The sequence below is a fragment of the Lagopus leucura genome, unplaced genomic scaffold, assembly GCF_019238085.1.
Source record: "Lagopus leucura isolate 7727_CA_CO unplaced genomic scaffold, USGS_WTPT01 Super-Scaffold_100028, whole genome shotgun sequence".
NCBI classification, from domain to species: Eukaryota; Metazoa; Chordata; class Aves; order Galliformes; family Phasianidae; genus Lagopus; species Lagopus leucura.
In genome coordinates, this window is record NW_024962279.1 from 3,692,298 (window position 1) to 3,717,072 (window position 24,775).

The following is a 24,775-nucleotide window of genomic DNA, read 5'->3' on the forward strand; positions in this document are numbered from 1 at the left end:
AGGGAGCAAAGGAAAAAGGGGGTGAAGAAAAGGGAAAGGAAAGAAGAAAAAAAAGAAAGGGAAAAAGAGGGAGAGAAAGGAAAACGAGGGAAAAAAAGGAAATGAAAAAAGCAAAGGAAATAAAAAAATAAAAGAAATTGAAAAAGAAGGTAAAAAAGAGGAGGGGGGAGGAGGAGAGAAGGAGGAAGAGAAAAAGAGGAAAAAAAAATAATACTAAAAGAATCTTTCACATTTTGAGATTGCTTGGAAGTGGCTGAGGCCCAACATTGAGCTCCCAAAGGCCAAGAAGTGCAGAGGGGCTGCCTGCAGCCAACAGCAATGCCACCCCAAATGGATTTAGAGCACCAATACTGTGCTTGGGAAACTGTTACTGCAGATTTCCTGCTCCTGTCAAACGCTACCTAACTCTACAAGACACGTTTCAAAATCATTTCTCATTTCAGTTGTACCAGAATTACCCACACATGCAAAGACTAAACAGTTGTTTATTAAAAAAAAAAAAAAAAAAAAAGGAAATTTGAAACTGGTTTTTGAGAGCTGGAAGTACAATTAGGAATAATTACCATGTTGGTTTTGTTTTTTTTTTGTGGAAGTTTTGCAATGTATGTTCCCTTTAACCAGATGATTAGGTCCACCTGAGTTAATGAATGTTTGCTGAATAGCCTTCCCATTCTACTGACTGTCAGATCCTTACTGCTCATGGAAAACTCCTGAGCACACTGTGGGCCTCCCATTTGACCCTACAAGCAGGATTTGGATGCTCAAGATCTGTTTGCAGGTCTCTTTGGACAAGGCAAAGGTGCCAAGTAACCTGATTGCACCTCATTAGCCCTCCAGGCACAAGCCAGGCTTCCACAGTCCAGCTGCAGCTCCTCCAAGCACCAGGAGCTTTAGCTTTCTACACAGCAGCATTATCAAATAGCTTGGGTTGGAAGAGACCTTAAAGACCATCCGGTTCCAACCCCAATGCTGCTGGCTAAATCAGGCAGTAGATCAGGCTGCCCGGGGCCTCATCCAGCCTCCTGGCCTTGAACTCCTCCACAGATGAACAGACTGCCAGGGGACACCACTGGTCATTGCCTCCATCCAAACCACTGTCAAGAACCCTCTGGCAGTGACCATCCAATTCTTTATCCACCAATTAGCCCACTCTTCAAACCCATATCCCTCCAATTCAGAAATAAGGATGTGGTGTAGGACCATCGTCAGAGGCCTTGCACAAGTTCAGGTAGATTGACATCAGTTGCCCATCCGTAGTCCACTGATGTCATCACTGCATTAGAAGGCCACCAGATTGGTGATGCACAATCTGCCCTTGGGGAAGCTGTGCTGGCTGTCTTGGGTCACCTCCTCATCTCTCACGATCCTGTTCTCGATAGTGCAGAGCACAGACCGAAATGAGCACCCTCCTCACCCTCTTTCCCATACAAAAAGAGCTGGACTGTAGCCTAACAAGACACAAAACAGACACTGACAGCTTAAGCAGGGAGACACATTAATAATAGCAGCAGTTGGTTTACAACCTGGCTGATCTCACACCTGGTTTTGAATAAAATGCAGGTTTGTCTGGGCACCGCAGCACAGCCCCTGTCTTGAGAAAAGGGCAAGGGGCAACGTGCTCAGTGCATGCCTCAGCCTGGTGCGTTTAGTTTAATATTTTTAAAATAGCATTTTTTTTTCAAGGGGGGAGGAATCCTAGAGAGCGCAGCCAAGCGCTGCTGCCCAGCCCCACACCAGAGCCATTTCCCAGACCGAGGGCGATGGCACATTTTCACCAAGAGCTGAGTTGCCCCAGTGTTGGGTTTTCCGCCTGAGGGATCGCTGGATATCCCTGGCAGCAGGGATGTGCAAGCTTTGCTGCTGCGCTGGTGGCAGCGCTCCCTCAGGAAGAGAGAATTAGCCCTTCTTAGGGCCCAACAGTGGGACATGTGGTACCTGTGAGGTGCACCAGTCACCAGCATCCCCACAGCTCACTGGGAACAGCAATCTCCAGACAAATCTAGCGATTCAGACCAAGGAAACATAAAAGATTTGTGCCCACAGGAATGCACCCCACCCCGATGAAGGAAATTACCACCCTGCATTTCAGCCCTTCAGCAGCAGTGTGCTGGTTGGCAAAGTGCCTCCAGCTGAACTCTTTTTTTTTCTTAAAGTTGCTCTGCCTGGCTGCAAGGGGAGGCACCTGAGGAGATGGAAGGAGAGCCAGGCTGCCCCACCTGCAGCAGCTTCTGGCAGGAGGAGGCAGACAGCTCTCACCTGTGCCAGCATAAATTGACAGCGCTCACACCTGCAGGCATCCATCTCTCACATACTAAGCCAGCTACCTGAAAACCTCCTCAATAGCATTCTTTTCAAATGCACTGCGACCCATCCTTGCCAGGTTCTCACTGGCATTGGCACTAGTAAGAATCAGAGATGTCTCTGCAACAAGCAACCCAACTGCCACAGAAGGCAACGTGTCCTTTGGGGCACAGCCTTAAGCAGCTTTCTGCACATCTGGAAGGAACACAATTTCAGAGCAGTCTTGTAACATCCCCGTGTTTATTTTAAATAATTATGCCAGCTTAGTATCTGATGTCTAAATCAATGGCTTCTACTCGGTGAGAAATAAACACAGTGAAAGAAATCTCTGCATGATTAGATCCACCTGCTGAGAAGCCTGCGCAAATGCCATTGTGTTCTGAGCAGCTCAGCAAAGCAGGACAGAAAATTTACGTTAAGCAAATCTTCTGCAAGGGAAAACTTTCAGCATCAGCATTTAGAAACTGTATGTTGAATTAAGAGAGAGAGATATCATAAATACGACCCTTTTCCAAATCAGTATACTCTAACAAAACCACTCCTGAGAACGTAATGCATTCAAGATGACGACTGAAACTCTTGCAGATTTGAAACAATACCACAACAAGATTACTTTTTCTCCTCAGACACTATAGTTCATTTATCACCAGGGAGTCGCCCACAGAAACACAATGAAGTGAGGGAAAAAGTCGAAAAGCAAGTAAGCAGCTTTCTCACATTCCCATCCCCCAGAGTATCCCCAGGTCTTGGCTGAACGCAGAGTAAACCCAGCTTGCTCCACAGTGCACTCTCCATATAGGAGACAGCACATTGTTTATCTCACCAGTGAGGAGAATACGGGTAGAGATGAAAGACAGAACTATCTTGCTTTGAAACAGCATATGAAGTTCTGGGCCCTGGGCCTTGTTTCATGCATTTCCTAATCAATCCAGAAGATATTTGGGACGGGATCTTGGCGTGCCACCCAGACACCCTCCATAGTGAGCAGGAGGCACTGCTCCAAGCAGCAGATATCTGTATTAAGTACAGCTGAAGGCAGAATGCGTTTGCAAAGCAGCAGGACTGCAGAGCTAATCCCAGGTCTGAGCCGAAATCTGAATGCAGGTCACAAACTTGGTCTTTTTATGCCCTGTAAGACTTCAAGTTTATAATCAACTGAGCCATAGCATAACCTCCAGCCAGTGTGGAGCCACATCTTTTATCCACAAAGAAGACTATTTTCCTAAATGACATAAAAATTGCTTTCTGTTTCCAGCCTGTTACAGCACTGGAGCAAATCTCCTCCCTCGGCTCCCATCACTCACAGTCCATGCAAAGCTGTACAGTGTGGGTCTGCTTAGCTAGAAGCCACTTCCAAAGAAACACAAAGTTCCACGAGCAACTTACAGCGACAGAAATCCTCTCTTCAAACAATCGCAGATCAATCAGCAAACTACCAGTGGCTGGGACCCAACCTTCCCAGCCAGCCTGACATGCGCAGGCAGACCTGGCAGGTCTGACCATCCCTTCCAGCAGCACCCAGGCAGATGGGCTGTGGTGCTCAGGGTGACTGATGTGACGTGTACAAGCTCTGGCAAAGGCCAGGAGATACGTATCTGGAGATTGCTTCACCCAATTGCCTTGCAAGTTGTTTCCTGTGGAGTGCATTTGACACTATTCAAGCAGCAGTGTTGATCCAACAACAAAATCTTGGGATAACCACAGTGCTCCAAGGCTCATATTTAGGCTTCTTTGCCTAAAGGCCTCCTTGGATAAAGCCAAAAGATTTCACCCTTTGAGGAGGATGGTTAGGAATTAATTGATGCTACGTTAATAGAAGCAGTTGATTACTTATATACACACACACACGTACACATGCACGTATATATGTATTTCTGAATGCGGATTTATCTCAGAACATATGCCCACTATCAATGCATTAAACAAATGCGGCCACATCTGAGAGCAGCTTTTGCTGTTACACAAATGACACAAGGAGCACAGCAAAGCCAGGTGGGAATTTAAGAGAAGCACAGGCACCAGCTCTACATCTCCTGCCTGAATCTCACCAGCTTTCCCATTTCAACAGATCTCAGAAGGGTTTGCACATCCAAAGATCGCCTGCATCTTTAAAAATGGGGAAGGCCAGCCAAGTTTGGATCCATTAGGATTGGACTCAACCTTCCCCTGTTATTGAATTAATCAGACCTATGTATATTTAAACATCACTAGCTGAAGAAGTGGAGCACAATCAGGATGCTCTCTCCCAGATGGCTGGGGATAAACACAACGGCACTTCTGATCCACAGTATAAACAGCAGGATAACACCAGCGCATGGCAGTTGTGAGTTTGGCTCCTTCTCAGATAGGAGAGCAAGAAAATTCTGCTAAATCCAGCAGAACTAGCACTTCTGCTTAGACAGGCAGACATAATTTACATGCCTACTTCCCTCTTGCTGCTTTGGAAAGAATGGTAGTGCCTGCTCCCTGGAGATTTTGACAAGCTATACAGACTATTCTCTCTCTGAACATTTATTTTGATATTTATTTTTGAATATCAACAAATAACAACACTGGTTGAAGGCAAACTTCTGCATGCCATAGCACAGACAGTGAGGTTGTGTTGGAACAAACAGCAGTGTTTCAGCATCTTAACTCCAAAACCAAATCCGGACTGGATGGGCACCTCTACACCCAGTGTGCTCTCACTCCCTGAACAGTGATCTAATTCCAATTATTTCCATAGTTCACACTAGAAGTGCACTGTCTATTTCAAATATCCTTCATATACATAAGCTGCATTTTTAGTCACATGCTAATTTTAGAATCATAGAATGGCCTGGGTTGAAAAGGATCTCAAAGATCTAGTTTCAACCTCCTGCTGTGTGCGGGATCACCAACAGCAGACCAGGCTGCCCAGAGCCACATCCAGCCTGGCCTCGAATGCCTCTGAGGATGGGGCATCCACAGCCCCCTTGGACAACCTGTTCTGGTGTTAAATGTAGGCAGACTCAGCACAAACAGAGGTTCTGCCATTCTTATCCTCTCCTGTGAGCACCAGACACAAATCCATGAGCCCATTGCGATACTACAGCTGTATCCATCCACGCTTTTTCCATGAGCTTACTGGCATTAAACCTTCCTTCTGCATTTAAGCCTCTCTTCCCCACCTTCCCTTTTGATCTCCATTCTCCCTTGTATAATTATAATAATAATTACAGTACAGCATAGAACTGTTACAATTTCCATTGCAACACCTCCACAGAAAAGGTGACTTCTGAATGCTGTTTGGTTGGGGATATTTTTGGCTTATTTACTTTTAAATTTTTTCCCCTAAATGTAACTCCTGCTATGTTCAAAGGCAACATCCCATAAGAAACTGTAGCAGGGTGTGACTTGGTATCTGGGCCCTGTTGGCCTCAAAAAATTTCCTTCATCTGTCTGGTTGATGTTGTAAACCGAAATCCTCAAGCGTATGAAGTGCTTGGCAAAGCAATGCTTCTAGCCAACAAGGCCGTATTTTCTTGGAGAGAGCTGATGGTCACAGCTGGACATCTTGGCTGGAGAACGGTCTGTATTTGGTCTGATAGGAAAATCTCATGGATGTCTAAATATAGGAAAGCACTGAAAGAGCAAGAGGAGCTGCTTGTTGCTCTCCTCTGATGATCAGTGCTACATTAACGTTGTCTTGATTTTCTAGGGCTCCTCTTGTGTCAGTGTCATCTTTTAACACACGTGGTAAAAGACTCCCGGGGCTAATGCAAGTGTTCTACTGCACAAAGCACAGACTTGAGAGTTCAATCTTGGACACACAGATGTATAAATACAGCACAAAAGAGACCAAGTCATAGCCTGTCTTGGAAAAAGAAGATCAAATTGGGAACTTGAAAGGGAATTGCTCTTCACGGGGAAGTTCTGTTAAGCAGTGTTTTTTTGGCACAAATGCACTAAACAATATCATTTTGCAAATGTGAAATTCCCTGGCAGGAAGCACACGCTTCATGTGAACTCCTGCCCAGACAATTCCAGGGAAAAGAGAACAGCAAAACCCCATGTCTGCACCTCCTCATGGCTTCAGCATTCCAACAAAGACATGACCAGAAAGAAACCATTCACATCCAGCCCGACAGCACGGTTCCCTCACATGCACCCACTGCCAACGGTGTTAACCAACTCCTCAAAGATTGCAGGACTCAGTCCCATGTCAGTGAGAATTATGCATCTACAGGACTGGGCGAGTTCCCAACACAGCGTGTGCTTGGGCTGCAGGATGGATTTCCAGGGCCGCCAGCAGAGCCTGTCAGGGCTGACTGATGGGTGGCTGAGGGGAGCCAGCAGTGGAATATGGGACCCTCTGCCCCACTTAAGCAACAACTGAAGTTGTTGGCAGAGTTCTCCTGCAGAAGACATGCTGGGGAGAAGGGAAGTGGAAAAGGAGAGCGACCTCCATGATTTGGCATTTACTCTCAGTTCCCCCTTATAATTCATTGTGTCACAGAAGCATACAGTTGCCCATGCAAGCCTGCAGCTCCATCCAGTTCATCTTGTATTTCACAGACATCTGTTCATCATTTCACACACAAAGCACACCTCTGAAAGCCAAAGGAAACGCTGTCTGTGCAGAAGGCCTTTACACTGGGATGTGCAGAAGCCCAGTTGCTTCATGCTTCTGCAGATATCCTTGGAGGCTGCCAAGGTTCCATGGAGACTGCCCTGAGACCACCGAATTCAAGAAGACAAAGCACCCAAAGGCAGCTGCTCACTATGGCACACAACTTCCAGTATTATGTGAGAGGGCAGAATTTTACTGAATTTAACAGAATTCTTCTGCCTCCAGACCTTTGTATTTTGCTCATTAGATTAATAAACAACAGCTTATACAATATCCCAGCATGCAACACCTCCCCACCCCCACCCCAAATAGAAAAATCAGATGCAGAAAACTTACTTTTCTGGGCTTAACTTTGTCTTGTAAGTCGTACTGGCCTATTCCTTTATAACTTATTCCAAGCCACCAAGGGATTCCTTGTTTATCCTGAAAAAAGAAGCCTGCATGAACCAAGAGCTACTTAAGAAGTAAGCAATCCAAGATGACAGCTTGTTTCATTCTGAGACAAGTACAGGTAGGTAAGGAAGAAGGACGATTTTTGCAAACAAATTGATGTGAAGTGGGTTGCTAAAGTGAATGTTCAAACTTTTTTCCATTGCCTTCTCAGGCAGAGGTAAGAAACTATGCGGTGGTTGTGCAAAGTGGACAAAAAAGCAACAGCACTGCTGCAACAAATGAGTGTCACTCCTTGCAAGAGGTGGCAGTGATAGGGATATGGGACAGAAAAAAAACTGTGGCCAGTGACTGCATCCATTAAACTCAAGCATGAAGAACAGTGCAAACATCAGCTTCTCAGGTACCACTGTCATGGCCACAACTGAAAGTAGGGAGACGTCACCCCTGCTGAGCTCCTCTGCAAGAAAACATGTTTGTCCAGCCTCTACAAATCTACATCTACAAATGGGAATAAATGTTGCATTTTCATCACTCTCCAAAAATACCATTCTATATACAGCGTTACTCCACTTTACATATGCACCCACTGATCACCTAGAAGCTGTCTTTTCTACTTTTTTTTTTAATTAGAAATGTCTCTGCAGCAAACATTAATTACTTCAAATCTAGAAGTGATATCCAGTTTAGTTAAGCTGATACATATTTAGCTCCTGATAGAACCACAGAAGGTTTTGAATGGAGGTTCCTCTCTGTCTTCTTCAGCACAATGTTTTGCTGCTCTCTGAAACCACTCTAAAAATAACACTGAAGAGGCATAAAGTAAAAAGGTTGGAAAACGTGGGGTTTAATTCTTGATAGGAGGGTACTGAATCATCAAATTGCTCCTTTAGGAATGTAATAACGTGTAATAAGCTAAGCAATAACATTATCTATGGACATTTACTAACCTTTACTCCATAGTAATGGACACCATATGTTGGCAAAGCTTCTACCACTCTCATGTACCTGTAGACAGATTTATAGCTTATCAGATTAATTTTTCTAGAGGAAATGATATCTATTAACATATTTTTTTTTTCACACATATATTCAGGACATGTCATTTATCATTTGCATATTTTGAAAGCTGTAATGATTTAATGCCTATGTCTATAAAGAAAAAAACCTATCACCCAGGCTCAAGCAAGATGTGGTATTCTGGCCCACATAAAATGAATGGGAGATTTCTCATACAACAAAGCATTCAATCTCTTATCAGAAATTCAGAGAACAGAAAGCAAAGCTTCCAGTTCTGCACTGAACTTATAAGCCTTCGGGAAATATCTGCCTCTAACTACTTCATGATGGTGCTTTGGTAAAAATGGATGGACTCCAAATGAAATTGTTTAGGCAGTTGTACAATTGTTTCACAATGCAATGCAGACAATCACTGAACAGATAATTTTTTTCTCTGTTCCTGTTGAAAGAAGCCCCTGAACTACTGAGACAGAGCTGCAGGCACTGAGCTATGTGACAAAGCCTGCAAGTTGTCTGCAGCACGTGGCTATGGAAGTCTTCTCAACCTTCTTGGTGACCCTGCAAGACTTTGTTTTTTGAGAACTAAATTCTGAGTATTTGAACAAAGATGTGCTTGTCTTCCTTATGGAACATAGGATATGGTTTTCCCTTAGAGTTTGGTGTGAAAGTTAAGTGACAGCAAGCAGGGTACAGAGAAAGAGCTATGAATGGAGTCCAAGTTGTTTCTTCTACATGGGAGGTATTTGATAGAGGAAACTTGTCACGGGTTTCCTCACCTGGAAAATATCACTCCATAAAAGATAATTCCGATAAGATACAAAAAATGAAGTTTGCAAGCAACAAGGACCAGAAGAGTCATCTCAGGAGAAGAGAAACAATAAGCATTGACTTGTAAAGATGATGCTTTTAAGTGCCATACTCACTGAACAATGGCTTGTCCTCTGGTCAGACCTTTTATTTGTGTGTAATGTTCAATGACTCTATCCTCACTGCAAAACAGGCACAAAAACCAACTTAGAGGCTCACCGACTTTTCCACATATGACAGCACGTGCTGACATTTAGCTGCCCACTCAGCATGCAGAGAAGTGCCCCTCTGTGCATTTCTCACTCTAGCTTACATTCTGTTTCTTACCCATTTCTTTCCCACTCTTCACTAAGCAGCACGGAGCTGCATCTTAATCCCCACCATCGCACGCTGCGTTCTGGGCTAATTAACAAACTGTTTCAGATCTGCTGCAGATGCTGCTGCAGAAGAATGGTACTAATTGTACGAACTCATTTCATGTTCTAAAGAACCAAAGCTTCAGGGGCCGGTTAGTGTTCCATATGTAAGGCAGAGGTTTTTCACTCTAGTGCATTTTTTCACCTGGCATTTTATAGATGAAGACCTATAGATTTGTCAGCAATGGCATTTCCACTTTTTTTCTCTGCTATATACTTAAACATCTTGTTTTAAGCAGAACATGAAATATGCACTTAAGTGTCAGACACCTAAACACAAAGAAAAACCCAACAGTATTAATTCTGAAAAATAAATCATAACAGGGGACCAGCATGCGTGAAAATGCTTCAAGTATACATCGAGCCTGAAAAATGAAATAAATGAGCAAGTCAAACCCAAATAAAGGGCACAAATCACAAGGAAACAATATTGTTGATTCATTCCAAGTGTTGTTTCCTTCATGGCACGTTCGTGCCACACAGAACTGATCTTGCCTTTCTGTTTCCAGTTATTCTACTTCGTCTTCTCCCTTGGCCTGTTGAGGAGCATGAGAGTGGCTGGGTGGGCACTTGGCACCAGCCAAGGTCAGCACATCACAGAGGCTCTGCTGCTTGTTGGTTGAAAAGGTGTTCTTTCCAAACACAGACTTGGCTGGGGTTCAGATTAGCTCTTTCTAATGTGTGGTACCCCGCTTACTCCGATTCATTAACATGACTGAACTTCCAGTGAGGGATTTGCATCGGCTCTTGTGCAATTCATAACCTTCTAAAACTGGAAATGCTTGAACACAAGTGATTAACTTGAAGTCCTTTATAACACAGGCTGAGAATTGTAAAAACAGTTTGCAAGGCTGTCTAAGAGCAGTCCTGTCATTGCCATCCACAGCGAAGATTTACATTTAAATTGAATTAAACAGCTCACCAGTAAGCAAGCGACGGATGTTCCTGCAGTGTCTTGGTGGGAAAGACAGGCAGCGTCTTCAAGTCTTTCCGTGTGTTTTCATCACTAAAAGCAAAAAAGGCACAGAGTCACTGCTGGTGAATCACAGATACAAATCATCAGTTTCAGTAACAGGAAAAGGCTGCATGTGCACCCCAAGAATGGTGCATTGCCCCATATCAGGCCATCATAGCAACGTAACTCTATCTGCCCTCTCACATGACAGTGATGTATGTGGTGTCATGCAAGCTCCTGTTGTAACTCATTATACAGACACGTGATTATGGAGTCAGCCAGGCCACTGTGGCAAGAGTGTGGTATCAATATTTATTTTGCACACACTTGCTTTGTTTGCTGAGTAGGGAATGAGCACTCAACAGCTGCAGGAGGAAAGCTTTCACCCAAAGGCAATGCTTGCAGTGCTATTTTTGCTCTATCTTTAGCTAAAGTCCTCCCCAAGAGACAACAAATTCCAGCATGGTATTTGTCAGATCTGAGAGTTTAACACTGATCTGATTCACAACAAAGGATTTCAGTTCGTACGCTATGAAATATTTCTACCAAAAGGAGTTTTTCTGGGCTTCATATTGAGCAGAAAGTTCAAATATTTTGGACTTCTGGCCCAGCCTGGAACAAAATAAAGTTTTTGAAGTATGCGAATGCCATTTGTCACAAAAGCAACAACAACAACAAGAACTAGCAAATTATTTTAAAACCTATTAGTAGGCACCAGCAAAATGGTTATTATTTTCTCTTTTCATGCTCCGCTAATTAATCAGCTGAAAGTTGCACGCCTCATTTCTGCAGGATTTCTGCATGCCTTTGCAGCAGCAGGAACAAGCACGAACACGACTGCTCTGAGAAAAGAATGCAGTCAAGTTCATCAGCATCTGCCTCAGCTTCAGCAGCCAGGTTTTCCTTGAAGGTGGTTCCCCACTCGTGAGATGTTTCCATCAGATTTAAGCATTACAGATTTTCTCTGAGCTGCATCACCCGCTCTCCCCTCCTTGCGAGCATCTGTAGGGCAGCTGCAGCATAGGAGCTGCTGTATGGGATGGAGGAGGCGATGGAGGCGATGCAGCAAACCACTCACATCTCCAGTCTCATGGCAGGTATCACAAGGAAGGCGAAGCAAGTGAAAGCTTTTTGGCTAATCGCCCTCCAAGCTTCTCCCCCGGCCCTGACAGTGTGCCTCAACCCTAAGAGGGACCACCTCTGGGGATGAAGAAACAGTTCAATCAGCGGCCTCCTTATTCTGCAGTGTCTTTGATGAAGTTGCCAAAAAGAGGTCAATTAGCATGCAGGAGCTGTTGTTACTGAGCTTTTCAGCCAGCAAAGCCAGGAATATGCACTTTTTTTTTTTCCTTCAAACTGGCAAGCACCCAACTGCCATGAACAGGGACACCTGGGCAGAAAATCAGGATCTCTTCTCTCAGCACTCATACAGCCAGTGCTCACACAAGCAGAGTAGTTTTGTTCACCCCTTAAAAGTCTACTGATGGGATCAAGATGCTATATGGTGTCCCAGCTTGTAGATTACCAGGGCTTTGTAGGGACATGTGAATCCTCCTGGTTCCTCAGGAACCAGAGCCAAAACAAAAACCTACCCCAAAATGAGCAAAAACAGTCCCACAAAGTCCTGAGCAACCTATTCTGATCTCATAGCTGACCCTTCTCAGAGCAGGAGGCTGGGCTACATGACCTCCTGAGCCCCCTTCCAACTTCACTCACAGACTCAGGGTAATTAATTATTAAAATAAAGATTTCCTGCTTTTCCAAAGCTCGACTTATAATTGCAATGGCTGCATTAAGAGTCAGGGCTGGCAGGGAAATAGTGAAGGAGGAGAAGGTTTCACAAGGAAGCAATAACAAAATAGCTCATTTTTACCAAACAAAAGGACTGTTCCTCTAAATATAGATTCTCAACCCCCTACTATTCATAAGCAGAGGTTTAATAGTAGATCTTTAAGTTCTCTGTTCAGAAATCTCATTGCCAGCCAAAACAAGGGCTGAAGTACTGAAGTACTGATGAAAACGATGCTGGAGGTCAGCAGCACCCTCATCATATACTGCAGAAATGTCACCAGATCTGGCAGCTGTGTACAGAAATGCCACATCGTGTCCCACATGTTGGAACACACTGTGACTAAGGTGCTGCCATCACTTATGTGATGCAAGGTGGGGTCCACCCCTGCAGCATCGAGCCAGAACCATGGACCCTGGGGCAGCTCAGTAGCAAGCAGAGTCCAGGAAGCTGTGACAACTTTTAGAAAGGCTGGAACTCCTCTGTTCTTCTGCCAATCTATGAATGAAATCCAGTTTCTTGAAATAGCAGAGAATACACTTCTTGTAAGAGGCAAAGTTGGTCCTTAGGACTTTTCTTGCTAAAGGGATGCAGTCTCCTGTCTGGTTGATCTTGTAGACCTGTGCTCTGTTCCCTATCAAAATGGATTTATGAGGCCCAATAGTCTATGAGAAGCATAACTGTAAGATTAAACATGAAACAGTCCTAGAAAAAAAGTGAAAGATCTGGAGAAAAGGGCACAGGATCTTTGTGTGCTGAATGCCTCTGAAGCACCCTGGCACTGCAGCACAGATCTGCTGACTGCAAGCAGAAGGATTAGCATCTAGGATGATTCACAGCTTCACAGATAATAAAAGCCTCAAACAGACACCTTCCTTCCTTCAAGAGAGTTCATTATCACTCCATCTGCAGAGAGGAGACCAAGCACGTCTCCCCTTGACCCTTAGGATCACTTTCCCAAGCCCTCTTGGACCCAGCCGTTCCTCAGAGGTGACAAGTGCAGATAGGAGCGACAGGTTGAATTATTACCTGTTCCTGTTTAGTTTCAGCACAACCACCAGATGACCCAGACATTGCAGAACAGACACTCCAAGCCCCAGATGTCCTACCCAACCGACTGTCCAACCAAACAGATGGTGCTGCTGCTGTGGACATGGGCAAAGGTAGTGGTTCTCCTCAGAGCAGCAGGCCTGGCTGTTGGGACCACAAAGCCTACTTGTGCTCCATCTGACCAAGGGGTTCTTGGCTGGTGGGTTATGGCATGAGTCCAATGCATAAAGAGCCCAAAGTCAACAGGACTGAACATTTTTGGCAAAAGGTTTGTTTGTTTCCCAGGAGAGGAATCTAGGAGAACACTTATCTGAAGTATTTTTTCCACTATGGAGAAGAATTAAAGAACGGACCCTTTCCTTCCCATGATGTACAGGGGAGATTTCTCCCCAGCAGCTATTGAGCAGAACTTGGACTGATCATAAACATCTACATCAGAACCTCCTCACACTGATCCTTGCCTCTCATTCTTGCTATTCTGTTTAATTTTCCACTCATCAATGTCAGCTCTATACAGACTGAAGGGCAGCTTGCCTCCAGAATAACCAGTCACAGCATTTAGCCACGTGCCATAATATGAATAGAAGTTCCTGTGTCCAACTGATCTCTAGCAGTAAACCAGTACCAATGCCACGTGCTTCCTATAGTCTATTAGACTTCCCAAGACATTTTAGACATCCTTCTAAAAGCTCACCAGAAACCTAAGGGACCACATCATGCCACTGGGGCATCCTCTGCTGAAAGCACATAACTGAACACTGAAAAAGACATTTATGCTCCCTGAAAGTGCATCTTCACAGCTTGTAATCATGTGATACAACACTCCCTGCCAAGCAAAGATTTACAGATCTATGCTAATTAAGACCATTTGTTAATGGCTGCACACACTTTCCCTCATTCCCACTGTCACAAACAGTTTATGCCTGTTGTTAATGCAGTAATTCAAGATAATAGACGTAGATGTAACAAGATGTGGTTAATGAGATTAGCATAAAATGTAAAGAGCAATAGCCACACCCACAGCAGCAAAAGCAATATCGTTGGACTACAGCATAAAGTTAATCAACCCACATCTACTTTGTGAACATTAATACCTCGATAAGGACAGGACTTCAGACAACTTTTTCACTGACTAAAGTGACAGCAGGTGTGTGTCTCTGCTGAACTGTGTTGACAACACTTTTCAAGGTAGCCCTTGAAACCCCATTTATTACTGGGGAAAGTTCATTGTATGGTGATTTTCCTCTGTTCTTGAAGCCTCTTATCCTTGCGTAAACACTTGTTCTTATTCTTCAGCATGATCATTAGCAAGTTATTCCTGGGTTCTTATTTCACATTTGCTTATTCTAATAGTGGATTTTGGCTATACTGTTGGTGGAATTTAGAATGGCCTTGTTCATAGAAAACATCAACCATCTTCACAAATTAACCTGAAAAGCACATCAAAAATCAGCAGCTAGTTTTCAGAATCACATGCAAGATAAAGAGTTTCCTTCTTACTCTGTTCAAGTTGCTTAGAGCTAGTGATATAACTCTGTATCACAATATATATATAAATGATTATATGACTATATGTAAACGGTGATATAAATAAATGCTCTACACGTACATGAACAGCCCATGCTACTGGTTCTACAGCAGGCAATGCCCAATCCAACACCTACCTGGCATCACCAAGGTCTCCAACTTGTTCCCCTCCCTATGACCTGAGATGAGAGGCAGCAACATGGGCCACCGTCACCACAAGGCAGTGGGACTGCTTTAGCAGCAGGTGCATTTTTTGTAGGTTTTTGTTATGTTTTAAAGCAAACAGAAAGGAAGAGTGGGATGCCTTGCATGCTCCAGTGGAGGTGAGTCAGCCTCCCAAGATACTACAAGGAACAGGTGTGAGAAGGAAGCAGCAAAGCAAGAGGGGAAAAAAAAATGAGCAGGGTTAAAAGTGCAAGAGAAAATAAGGGGGAAGACACAGCAGAGAAGGTAAGGGGAGAGACGATTGATTTAGCAGCTTTTGAGTATGTCACAGCAGCAGGATCTTGGCAGCAGGATTTTGAAAAGCACTCCCTGACAAATGCTCCTTTGTGACAAATGCCAGACGTTTCCCATCACTTCCCAGCCTTTCAGTTTATGGTCTGCTGGCACACTCAAGAAAGTTATTTTTCCATTGAAGGACAACTGGGACCCAGAACGCCTGTGCACATAGGGCTCCCATCTGCAGGGGCAGCCAGAGCCCAGTGTCCCCTGGCCAGCAGGGAGCTCTACCATGCAGGGCTGCAGTTTGCCACTTGAATACCAGATAAGAACTGCCTGCTCAGAAAGGTATTTGAAGAAGCATTTATAAGAGCCTTCCAAGCCTCATACATGAAAAGCAACACGATAAAGAGTGCAGACGGCTTTTTCAATACCAGGCAAATGCTTGAGGCTTGCTGCACATCTCTGCTGCAGCCACACTGCTGGCCCAGGGATTTCCATGTTATGCTGCAACACCAGCTTCACCTTTAGCATCTGACCTCCAGTTCCAGCCTTCAGGCTAGTTTCTCAGCTTCCTGAGCCCTGCCTGACCCTCTGAAAAAGCAGCACCTGTTCATTGCTGGGGGTTTGGTGACCTACCCACTGGCCTCTGAAAGATGGAACAGGAACGTTATAGAAAAACAATGTTTTGCATCATCTATACACACGTACATCTGTCTCTCTCTTGGGGGGTTGGACCCGATGATCTCTGGAGGTCCTTTCCAACCCCTACAATTCTGTGATTCTGTGATTCTCCGAGGATATAAGAGACCAGGCAAGAGAGAGAGATGCTCCCAGATTTTCATTGGCACCATTTAGATTCCCCTTTTGCAGGGGCCATTTCCTTGGTTTTGAAGATAAAACCCTTTGGTGTTTTAGCCCTCTGGCACACATTGCCACTGGTCAGTTCCATATCCACACATAGAAAGCTGCTCAGCTGCATCAGCAGTGCATGTCTGTAGGATTTCTCTGTCAAATCTGACAAAGCAGGATGGCTCTGCTTTAGCTAGGATTCACTGCAAAGCAAAATATGACCATTCACTGCTGCTACAACACTTGAAGGATCCCCAGCTCTGCCTCACAACGACTGGCTGTTATTTCTAACGCTCACGCTCTCTCTTCCTGTTCGCACAGCAGTCAGATTAGCCACATTAATTGTGGCTTTTTAACACGTCTGAGTGCAGCAGCAAAGTTTACAGCCTGTTATCACAGCTCTGCCTGCTGATATAGAGATACAGGCAACCACAAGAAAAATAAAATATCCATGTAACAATGAAGGCCTGACAAGTCTGCAAAAGCAAGAGGCTGTAGCTGAAAAGCTGTCGTCTCATTTCCTCTAGGCACAGAACACGCACCACTGAGTACATCCCAGCCATCACAAGGGAGGAAAAAACAAATGAGGATTTTCTCTCTGTCTTTTTGTCCAGAGTCAGCACAGAGCCTGGACTAGGGCTAGAACTGCCTTACATGAAAAGGGGGAATAAAAAAAGGGCTGTCAAGGGAGACTCGCATATGAATGAAAACACAACACTCTCTTTGCTGCCCCTCCAGAAAGTGTACCAACATCATGTACATAAAGATACTTTATTTACCACTTCTGTAACCATTAGAGCTACTTTGCCATGTGCAAGCAGCAAACCCCAAGAGACCAGATTGTTGAATTACTTGAAGTATGCTCTTTTTTCCTATATCTCGTTTTTTACTCAGCATTTCTGCACCTAATTCATGCCAACTCATTTGCTGCATAAGCACACTGTACTAATTCCTCAGAAGCCCTTCATTTCTTCTTCTTTTTTTTTTTTTTTTTTTTTCCTTTTCCTCCAAGTATCCTATTAAAAATAAAACTAAATTGACATCATTGCAGAGATAGCATAAGCTTTGGTTTGCCCTGAACTTTACGAATCTACAAGCAGTACCAATAGAAGAAACCTGTTGCTGAAATAACCAAAATAGAGTTAATGGTTCACAAGCAAGCACCCAGTGAGGTATTTAAAGGAGAAATGCACAGAGAGTGGATTCACAGCCAAAAGGCAAAATACACAGTGACTCACTCAGCAAACAAGAAGGCACGGAGCAAAGTGAGTGCACGCACAAGAGCAGAATGCTCAGCACTGATTTCTCAGCTGCATGGACATGATCAACTGGGAACAGTGGGCTGTGCTGGAGAAAGCCTCTGTAAATACCATTGCAGAGGCATTTAAAATATGCAATTAAGAAAATCCCAACTAAATTGAATGGGTGTCTATGACAGGCACCAGATCACCTTGAGAGTGAATCCTGCTGGTTGTGTATTCACCCACCAGTACAGCCCATACCCTGCTGGGAAGGACACACTGGGGCTGACAGAGGCATAAGGACTGTGCTCAGCTCTCTGTCACTGTGCTGACACCAACACCTGGGCTCCTCCCTGGGCTAAGCACCATTTGGATCCACTATGAGACCTCTCAGACCTCTCCGGGATGCAAACAGGCAAGTAGGGGATGTGCTGCAGATCTGCGCTTTGCTTTGAACCAAGCTCAGACCACATGGAGCTCTGGCCATTTGAACATGGTGAGGTTTCTGAAAATAGGCTGGGCAAGCTGGAACCAGCAGCCCTCAGTGTGCCCTCTTCTAGAGCTGGGCTGCTTTGCAGGCCAGCACTGCAGCTAGCAGGTGCTACACAGTCACAGAGCTGGTAGCTTTATCCAGGCAGCTCCTTCCTAGCACTGTCCACACCATTATTTCCATGCTCGTGTGCACCAACATTCCCCTGTTTATTTGGCAGAATAACTATCCTCCCAAGCAAACACTACCCAAAATTTAAGAGGGAGCGCTCACTCTTAATTAGGATTGTTGACACCAGTTTTCTGCCCCTAGACTAAGCACTTATTCTGTTCTTTAATGAAGTTTGTCACTGTGGGAGCTCCTGAGCCAGTTCCCCTATGGCTGCAGCGTGGGAGCCTATCTTGCACACAAACCTCTTCCTGTTGCAGGCTGCACTTATCACTCACGTACCGATAAATCCCAGTGTCTCACACATGTCAGCTATCAGGAATTCATTATTTAGTCTGTGTTATGTTACACCAGGCAGGAGTTATCTTTGCAGCCCACAGGCCAGAATCAAAACCGAATGTGTCAGCTATTTAAAGAAAATGGAAGCCCTCCTCCAGCAACTTCATTAACCTCCAGGGAGCAGGGCTGGGTTTCAGGCCTGGAAGTGTTGCTGTGGAAAACACGGTTCAAAATTATCAGAAAAACATTGTTTAAAAGCTACTTGCTCAATTCATTTTCATTTGATGTTAATAGACTTTTTTTTTCCTCCCCCCTCTGACACTAGAATAGCAGTGCAGCATTTTTAGGATTGTCAGTAACACTGGTTATAAACTCTATTATCAAGCTACAAAGGAATACTGTATTCTATTACTATTTCTGAGGGCAAACAGTCCGTAAACTAAGCATAAGTGAATCATTTATTTCTCAAAGAGACAAGACTTCATATTACAGAGCATTAACATGGCAAATAATCACCAGCCTGATCTGGCAACTGTGCTGGTTAGGTCTCTTGCAATCTAAAATTCCTAAAATAAATAACAAGCAGCTTTTTATTTTCCCTCTCAAAAATTCAAACATGTCAGAAGCTGCAACTTGAATTTCATTCTCTTAAAAATCCTCAAAGCTTAAAATTCCAAGATTTTTTTAAAAATCAGAGAATCATTTGAACTGGGAGGGACTGTTAAAGGCCATCTGGTCCAACCCCCAACAAGGAACAGGGACTCTGAAGCTTGATCTGGCCACCTTGGAGAAACCAGAGCGACCCCAGAAGATGTGCACTGGGCATGCCACAGGTGGCATTCTGAAGTCTGTACTGAACAGGACATAAAGCTTTTTTTTTTTTTTTTAATCAATGTCTTCAAAGCTAACATCTTTTCCAAGTGGGACTGGTGCATCTTGTGTCATTCAATGCCAAAGCACACGTCCCTGTCCCAAGAAGACCCACTGCATGTCACCTGCAAGGGCTGAGCCCTGGGATGCTCACACTGTCAGTGCCACTTGGCTGTGGGGTGACACCCATAGAAGCCAGTGGCTGTTACTGTCTCCAAGTGCCCACATGTCAGGTTTGCTCGCTGAAAATGAACAGATTTCCAAGGAATGCGCTCACTCACTGAGCACGAGAAGAGGGCGGGCAGCCTGTGGGAGATTACTGTGCTCTTCCTGCAAAGCCTTATCTGAGGAAGGGGTTACCGCAGAGCTGTGGGAGTTTATGGTGCCCTGGTACTGGCCTGCATATTCCCACCTGGAGCCAGCGAGAGAGATGTGCCCCCAACAAAAGCTCCTCATGAGGCAGGCAGAGATCACCAGCGCTGTCCAGACTGGCCCATTTTTAACTGACAGAGAGGTAATCTCCAGGACTTGAGGCAATTCTGCACTAATCCTACATTAAAAAAATTAATCACGGCATTCTCACGTAAGCAGAAATGGTGCAAGATCCACATTCCAGAAAGTGATTCAAAATGGAATTGCCAAACGATAGGCAACACTGAGCACTTCAACCCCAGGCACCATAATGGGAGGCAGCCTCTGCGCAGAGAGCAGAAAGGCTGCAGGATGGCGCTGGTGGGTTTGCTGGGCCATCAGCCACTCGGCATCTTCACAACACACTGGTAATGAAGCCAGCACTTTAACATCGGTGGTCCAAATGACACTTGCGCTATGTAAAATCAAATTCCTTCACTCTGATGTGTGGGACAGCTGGCCATGATCATTTGATATGGAGGCGTAACTTTTTTTTTTTTAATACAGCGAAAGCAATTGCTGCAGCTTAGGATCTTTTGCAAAAGGCAACTGTTTGGAGAAGGAAATCAATCTTGTAGCACACCTCTTGCCTCCCATGTTCTTTAAATACTTTGGAAGGTAACAACAGGCGGTCCACGCCTTCCAACCTGTCTGATGAGGCATGCAAAATAACCACGTACACAGTTCTTGCGCTTGTGAAGCAATACTTACAAACCTATTTATTGCAAACGATAAGGAGTCAGAACTAAGTTCAAACTGCACAAGGGAGGTTTTAACTACAAAGGCAGTTTTAAACCTTAAACCTCTTTTCCTGAGGGCTTGTACCAGGCTAAGAGAGCCTATGCCACCAGGGCTGCAACTAAGCAAGTTGCTTCTAGTCAAGTGAGCTGTGTGATGTGAGTTCCCTGGTTATCTGCCCTTACATTGAGGGATGCTGCAGGAAATCAGGCAAGATGAGCAGTCTCATTGGGGTGAAGGGCAGCACATTGTGGCTATAAGCAATATCCTGTGGGTCACAAAGCCGGTCTGCACTGTGAATAGGAACAGAAGTATCTGTACAAGCAGCCCATCCAGCTGATCTTAGTCACAAGGGCATCTCTTCCTCTTTGCAGGCGTGACAGCACACCAACAAAAAGCAAAGAGGTCTGTGATGAGCTTTACAAAGCGTGCCCTTCCACACAAGGGGGAATGGCACGAGGGCCAGAACAGAGCTGGCACTGACGCTGTGCACTGGAAGAGCAGCAGAGAATACCTCTGCTGGGGGTTTTGGCATCAGGCACAACTCATATCCTGCATTTAGGAGGTAGCCCCTCACTGGACATTTTCCAAATGTGTCTGTTGCAGCAGGAAAGCTGCTGCAGCAAGAGCATAACATCCTACTGCATGGAAACTCAGCAAATGGTAAAACATTAACGCGACCAATGCCAACCTTTTGAATTTGTTTGCTCAGCAGGCCGTTCCTAATTGAAGGTCCTTTCCCTGGGCTCCAAGAGCTCTGAGTGCAACCTCAGCTCCCCCCACAGCTCTCAGTGCTGCTATCCAAACCAGTGCACGGAGGCGACCAGGCAGAAAGAAATTTCCAAGGGCAAACACTCTCTTCGTGTGCAGCCCCAGTGCAGCACACAGCTCAGCACAAGTGCTGGGTCAGGTGTGGGCTGAGGGAGGCCTGGGGGCAGCTGCAGAAGAAAGAGGCTCATTGACCTCAGGCAGGCAGCTGGCAGCTCCATGTCCCCCACAAGTGCTGTGGGTGGGCACGGTCTGCAGCACCAAGCATGGGCTGGCTGAGAGCAAAGGGCAGCAGCTCCCCGTCCCACTCAGGCATGCACTTGATGGGAGGGGAGCAAAGAAGGATGGCCTGCAAAATTGTTTTGATTCTGAGCCTGTTCACCAAAGGACTCACCCTGTAGTCAGATTTTATCCAGTCTAGCGGTGCATTTTGCTTTCTTCAGCCGCTGCTCTCAGTTGGACTTTACCCCTCATTTCTGATTGTTTGAAATACAATGCAAACCAACCAAAACACATCCATCAAGCCCATTAGTATTAGAAAGGAAAAATGTTATTACCTGGAATAGTCCCCTTTAGCTTCCTACAATTGAAAAACAGTGACAGAATTAAAACATGATCTCTTCAAAAGTCCTCTATTTTCCCAGTATTGTTTGCTTCCCCACTCCCACAGCTTTTTGGCTGGATCCCGACCTCAGCCACATTCACACAGAGCCCAGAGGCTGCCTGCATGCAGCACTCAGGAACAGAGCTTGGCCCTTCATGCTTCCAGCTGTAGATTATCCACCTACACCGTAAATAAAATGTGCTTCTACAAGCGGGATGAATTTCAAGATCCACATCCAGTGTCATTTCTGCTGCCCAATAAGTGAAATACAGTTCTCTCTCTGATTGTCCAAGCTGAAGGTCAGCTCTAAGAGCAGGTCAGACTTTTGGGAGAAATTGTGCTCTTGGAAGCAGCTCAAGCAGATCAGCTTTGCTGAGCATTTCATAATGGGGGTAGGAGTTGAGCAGGGAGGACGAACATTTAAAAGGTAGATATTTATTTCACAGGAAGTGGTAAATAACCAAACTTGAAGTCTGAGGACAGCACAGTGAAGAGGAAAAAAATAATATGAAGTAACAAAGGTATAAAACATATGCTCTGAAAACTTCAAACATAGCACAGCAAACTTCAGCTGCAGTACTATGCTCTTCTCAGATATCCAGCATATATTTAAATTAGAAGATTAAGTGATAAATTGGATGTAAATCTGCCAAAATAGATTACTTTCCTTGATGAGCTTTTCCTTTTCCATTCTCTCCACCAAGTTAAAACTGCTCAGATGCCTATTTCTTTCACTAGCCTACAAAGAAAATAACAACTCCAGAGACTACAAACAACAAACGCTACATGATTTTGTCCTCGTGGCGTGGAGGAAAATGCAGGAAAATAAACCCGGCAAGGCAGCACACAGCTGAACTAACAAGTCAGGGGGCTGCCCCGTGCCAAAGCAGCGCCGATACCAGAAAGTCACCACGCACCAACACGCAAAGAGCAGCTTACCTGCAGGACCAGGGCTGCCAACTTGAAGACCGTCTCACTTTCGACTTCGATCTGCCCCTGTGCAGGGAAAGAGCAGAAGGTGAGCGCTGGGAGCCGTCCTGTCCCCACAGAGCACAGCGGAGTGCCGGTCCTGCCTGGCTGCCAGCACAGCTGGGTGGGAGCCCGACTCTGTCCCAGCCCTCCACCCGCCACTCCCGCCTGGGAAGCGTTTCTCCTCCTTTCGTGAGCACTCTGTGTGTACACAGACACACGCAGTCCGTTTCCACCTCCCCCCGGCTCCTCTCCCACCCCCTTTTTTCTTAACATCGCACGTTGTCTTTCTGAAGCTTTGTCACATTGCACACACCCAGGCAGGTACCTGATCCCGCACGCTTCGAAACACACTACAAACTTGCCATGAACCAGGGAAAGGAGGGTGAACCAGAGGAATTTATGGCTTTAAGCATGCCATTTCCCTGGGGCAGAGACCTCAGCTCTTCGCTTTGATGGTGGTACGCACACCCATGATGCTAGATAAATGATAGTTATTAATCGCAAGGTGAGTATAACTAATTTTCTTTTACCACACACAGCCTGGAGATCTGACAGTTCCTGCAAATACACATGCAATGCTCAAAGAGACTCCATGGACTTCTACCCTCCAAATCTCCATTCTTGACCCCCCTCCAATATCAGGCAGACTCCTGTCCTGAAAGTCAGTGACTTCAAAGCTGCAGTTGACAATAAATGCTAAAAATCAAAACCACACCAAGATCTTTTTTTCTTTCTTTCTTTTCTTTTTTTTTTTTTTTTCCTTTTGCTTGCAACCTTCAGTGCAGTCTTCCCAAGACAGTGTTTTACAAGGAGAAATCATTTTGGTTCCATAGCGGGACCAGCAGTAAGACTGGAAGAGTCATGAACCTGCGTGTCAACTCTCAGGTGGTCAAAGCCACTCTTGATACCTACTGCAAACTACATGTAAAGGACAAAACTTCCCCCAGGAGCCATCCCTTGAATTTTCGTGCAAAGATTTGTTCTTGTTAACCATTTGCAAGAGAAGACAGTGGACACAATGTCCCGTTCCACCGAGACCTCAGCACATTCTCCTGTCCCCAGAATTCAAAGGCTGAATGAGGGACAAAGCTGAAATAGTGCCCAAACCATTGCAGCAGGAAGATCTACAGACTTACACAGATACAGAGAAATGACATCTCTAAACATACGGGGCACATCTGGAACTTGGGCTAATTTATCACAGCTGCAGGTCTGGCCCACAGAGACTGAATTCAGAAGTGAACAAACAAATAATTCAATTTTCATGGAAAGGAAGCTTTTTGCCAGCTTTGTCAATAAAACATTCCAGCAGCAGCGCTCCCCCGGGCGGCTCCACCAGGGCAGACTGGGAGGAATTTCCCCTTCCCAACAGGTGTGGCAACAGCTATGCAGAAGTGGCCTCCAAAGCATTCCCAGACATTTCATTAGAAGAGGAGGGGCACATCACAAAGTAGAAAGGAAAAAAAGCTTCAGATTCTTCCTTCCTTCCCTCAGATCTCTTTAATGTTGATGCTTGAGAGAAAAGGCAAGGTTTGAAGCCCCATCTTCATGTAGGTGCAATTTTAAGGCACTTTGTTACTTCCAGGTCTGCATCAGGTTAGTCTTTGTCATGCACATCTGTGCTGCCTTCTCTAGCTTAAATTATATCTGCTCCAACAGCCTCTGAATATCTCCATGGCAGGAGGAGGGGACATCAGGTCATCCCAGCACCAGCACATGGGGAACTCAGACATGAGGAAAGTCATCACCCAGAAAGCTCTGCTGAGCAGGAAAGACAAGCTCTATTTCAGCAAAGCTGTTTCTGGACCACAAAATCAGGGAAAACAGGGCCAGAAGGGTCCTTAAAAGCTCAGCAAGGTCACCTCCCTACCCTGGGGCAGAATCAGCTACATGGGGCTCATTGCCTTCATGCTACAAATTCATGGAGAGACTTAACTATCCAAACGCAATTCTCACATCAAAGGCTCTCTCTCTTTGTTGCAGGCTCCAAGGAAAACTCTGCAGCATTTGGATGAGTCACTTCAGCATTAAGTCCCTGCTGACCCACAGCAATAGGTGCTGCTGGCATCACAACACTGTTTGGGACTTAATAACC

At 45.1% G+C, this 24,775-nt stretch overlaps 1 protein-coding gene across 5 annotated transcripts in view; it reads right to left on the bottom strand.

Annotated features, from left to right (window-relative positions):
* Positions 1 to 24,775, bottom strand: part of FRMD4B (FERM domain containing 4B) — a 100,325-nt gene that overhangs the window by 14,900 nt on the left and 60,650 nt on the right. For all 5 annotated transcript variants that reach the window (XM_042880839.1, XM_042880837.1, XM_042880835.1 and 2 more), the window contains exons 6-11: positions 22,648 to 22,704; positions 21,662 to 21,684; positions 10,448 to 10,531; positions 9,226 to 9,291; positions 8,233 to 8,290; positions 7,229 to 7,315 (exon numbers count right to left, since the gene is read on the bottom strand). In XM_042880839.1, coding sequence (XP_042736773.1) covers positions 7,229 to 7,315; positions 8,233 to 8,290; positions 9,226 to 9,291; positions 10,448 to 10,531; positions 21,662 to 21,684; positions 22,648 to 22,704 — 375 coding nt within the window. The remainder of the gene's footprint in view (positions 1 to 7,228; positions 7,316 to 8,232; positions 8,291 to 9,225; positions 9,292 to 10,447; positions 10,532 to 21,661; positions 21,685 to 22,647; positions 22,705 to 24,775) is intronic.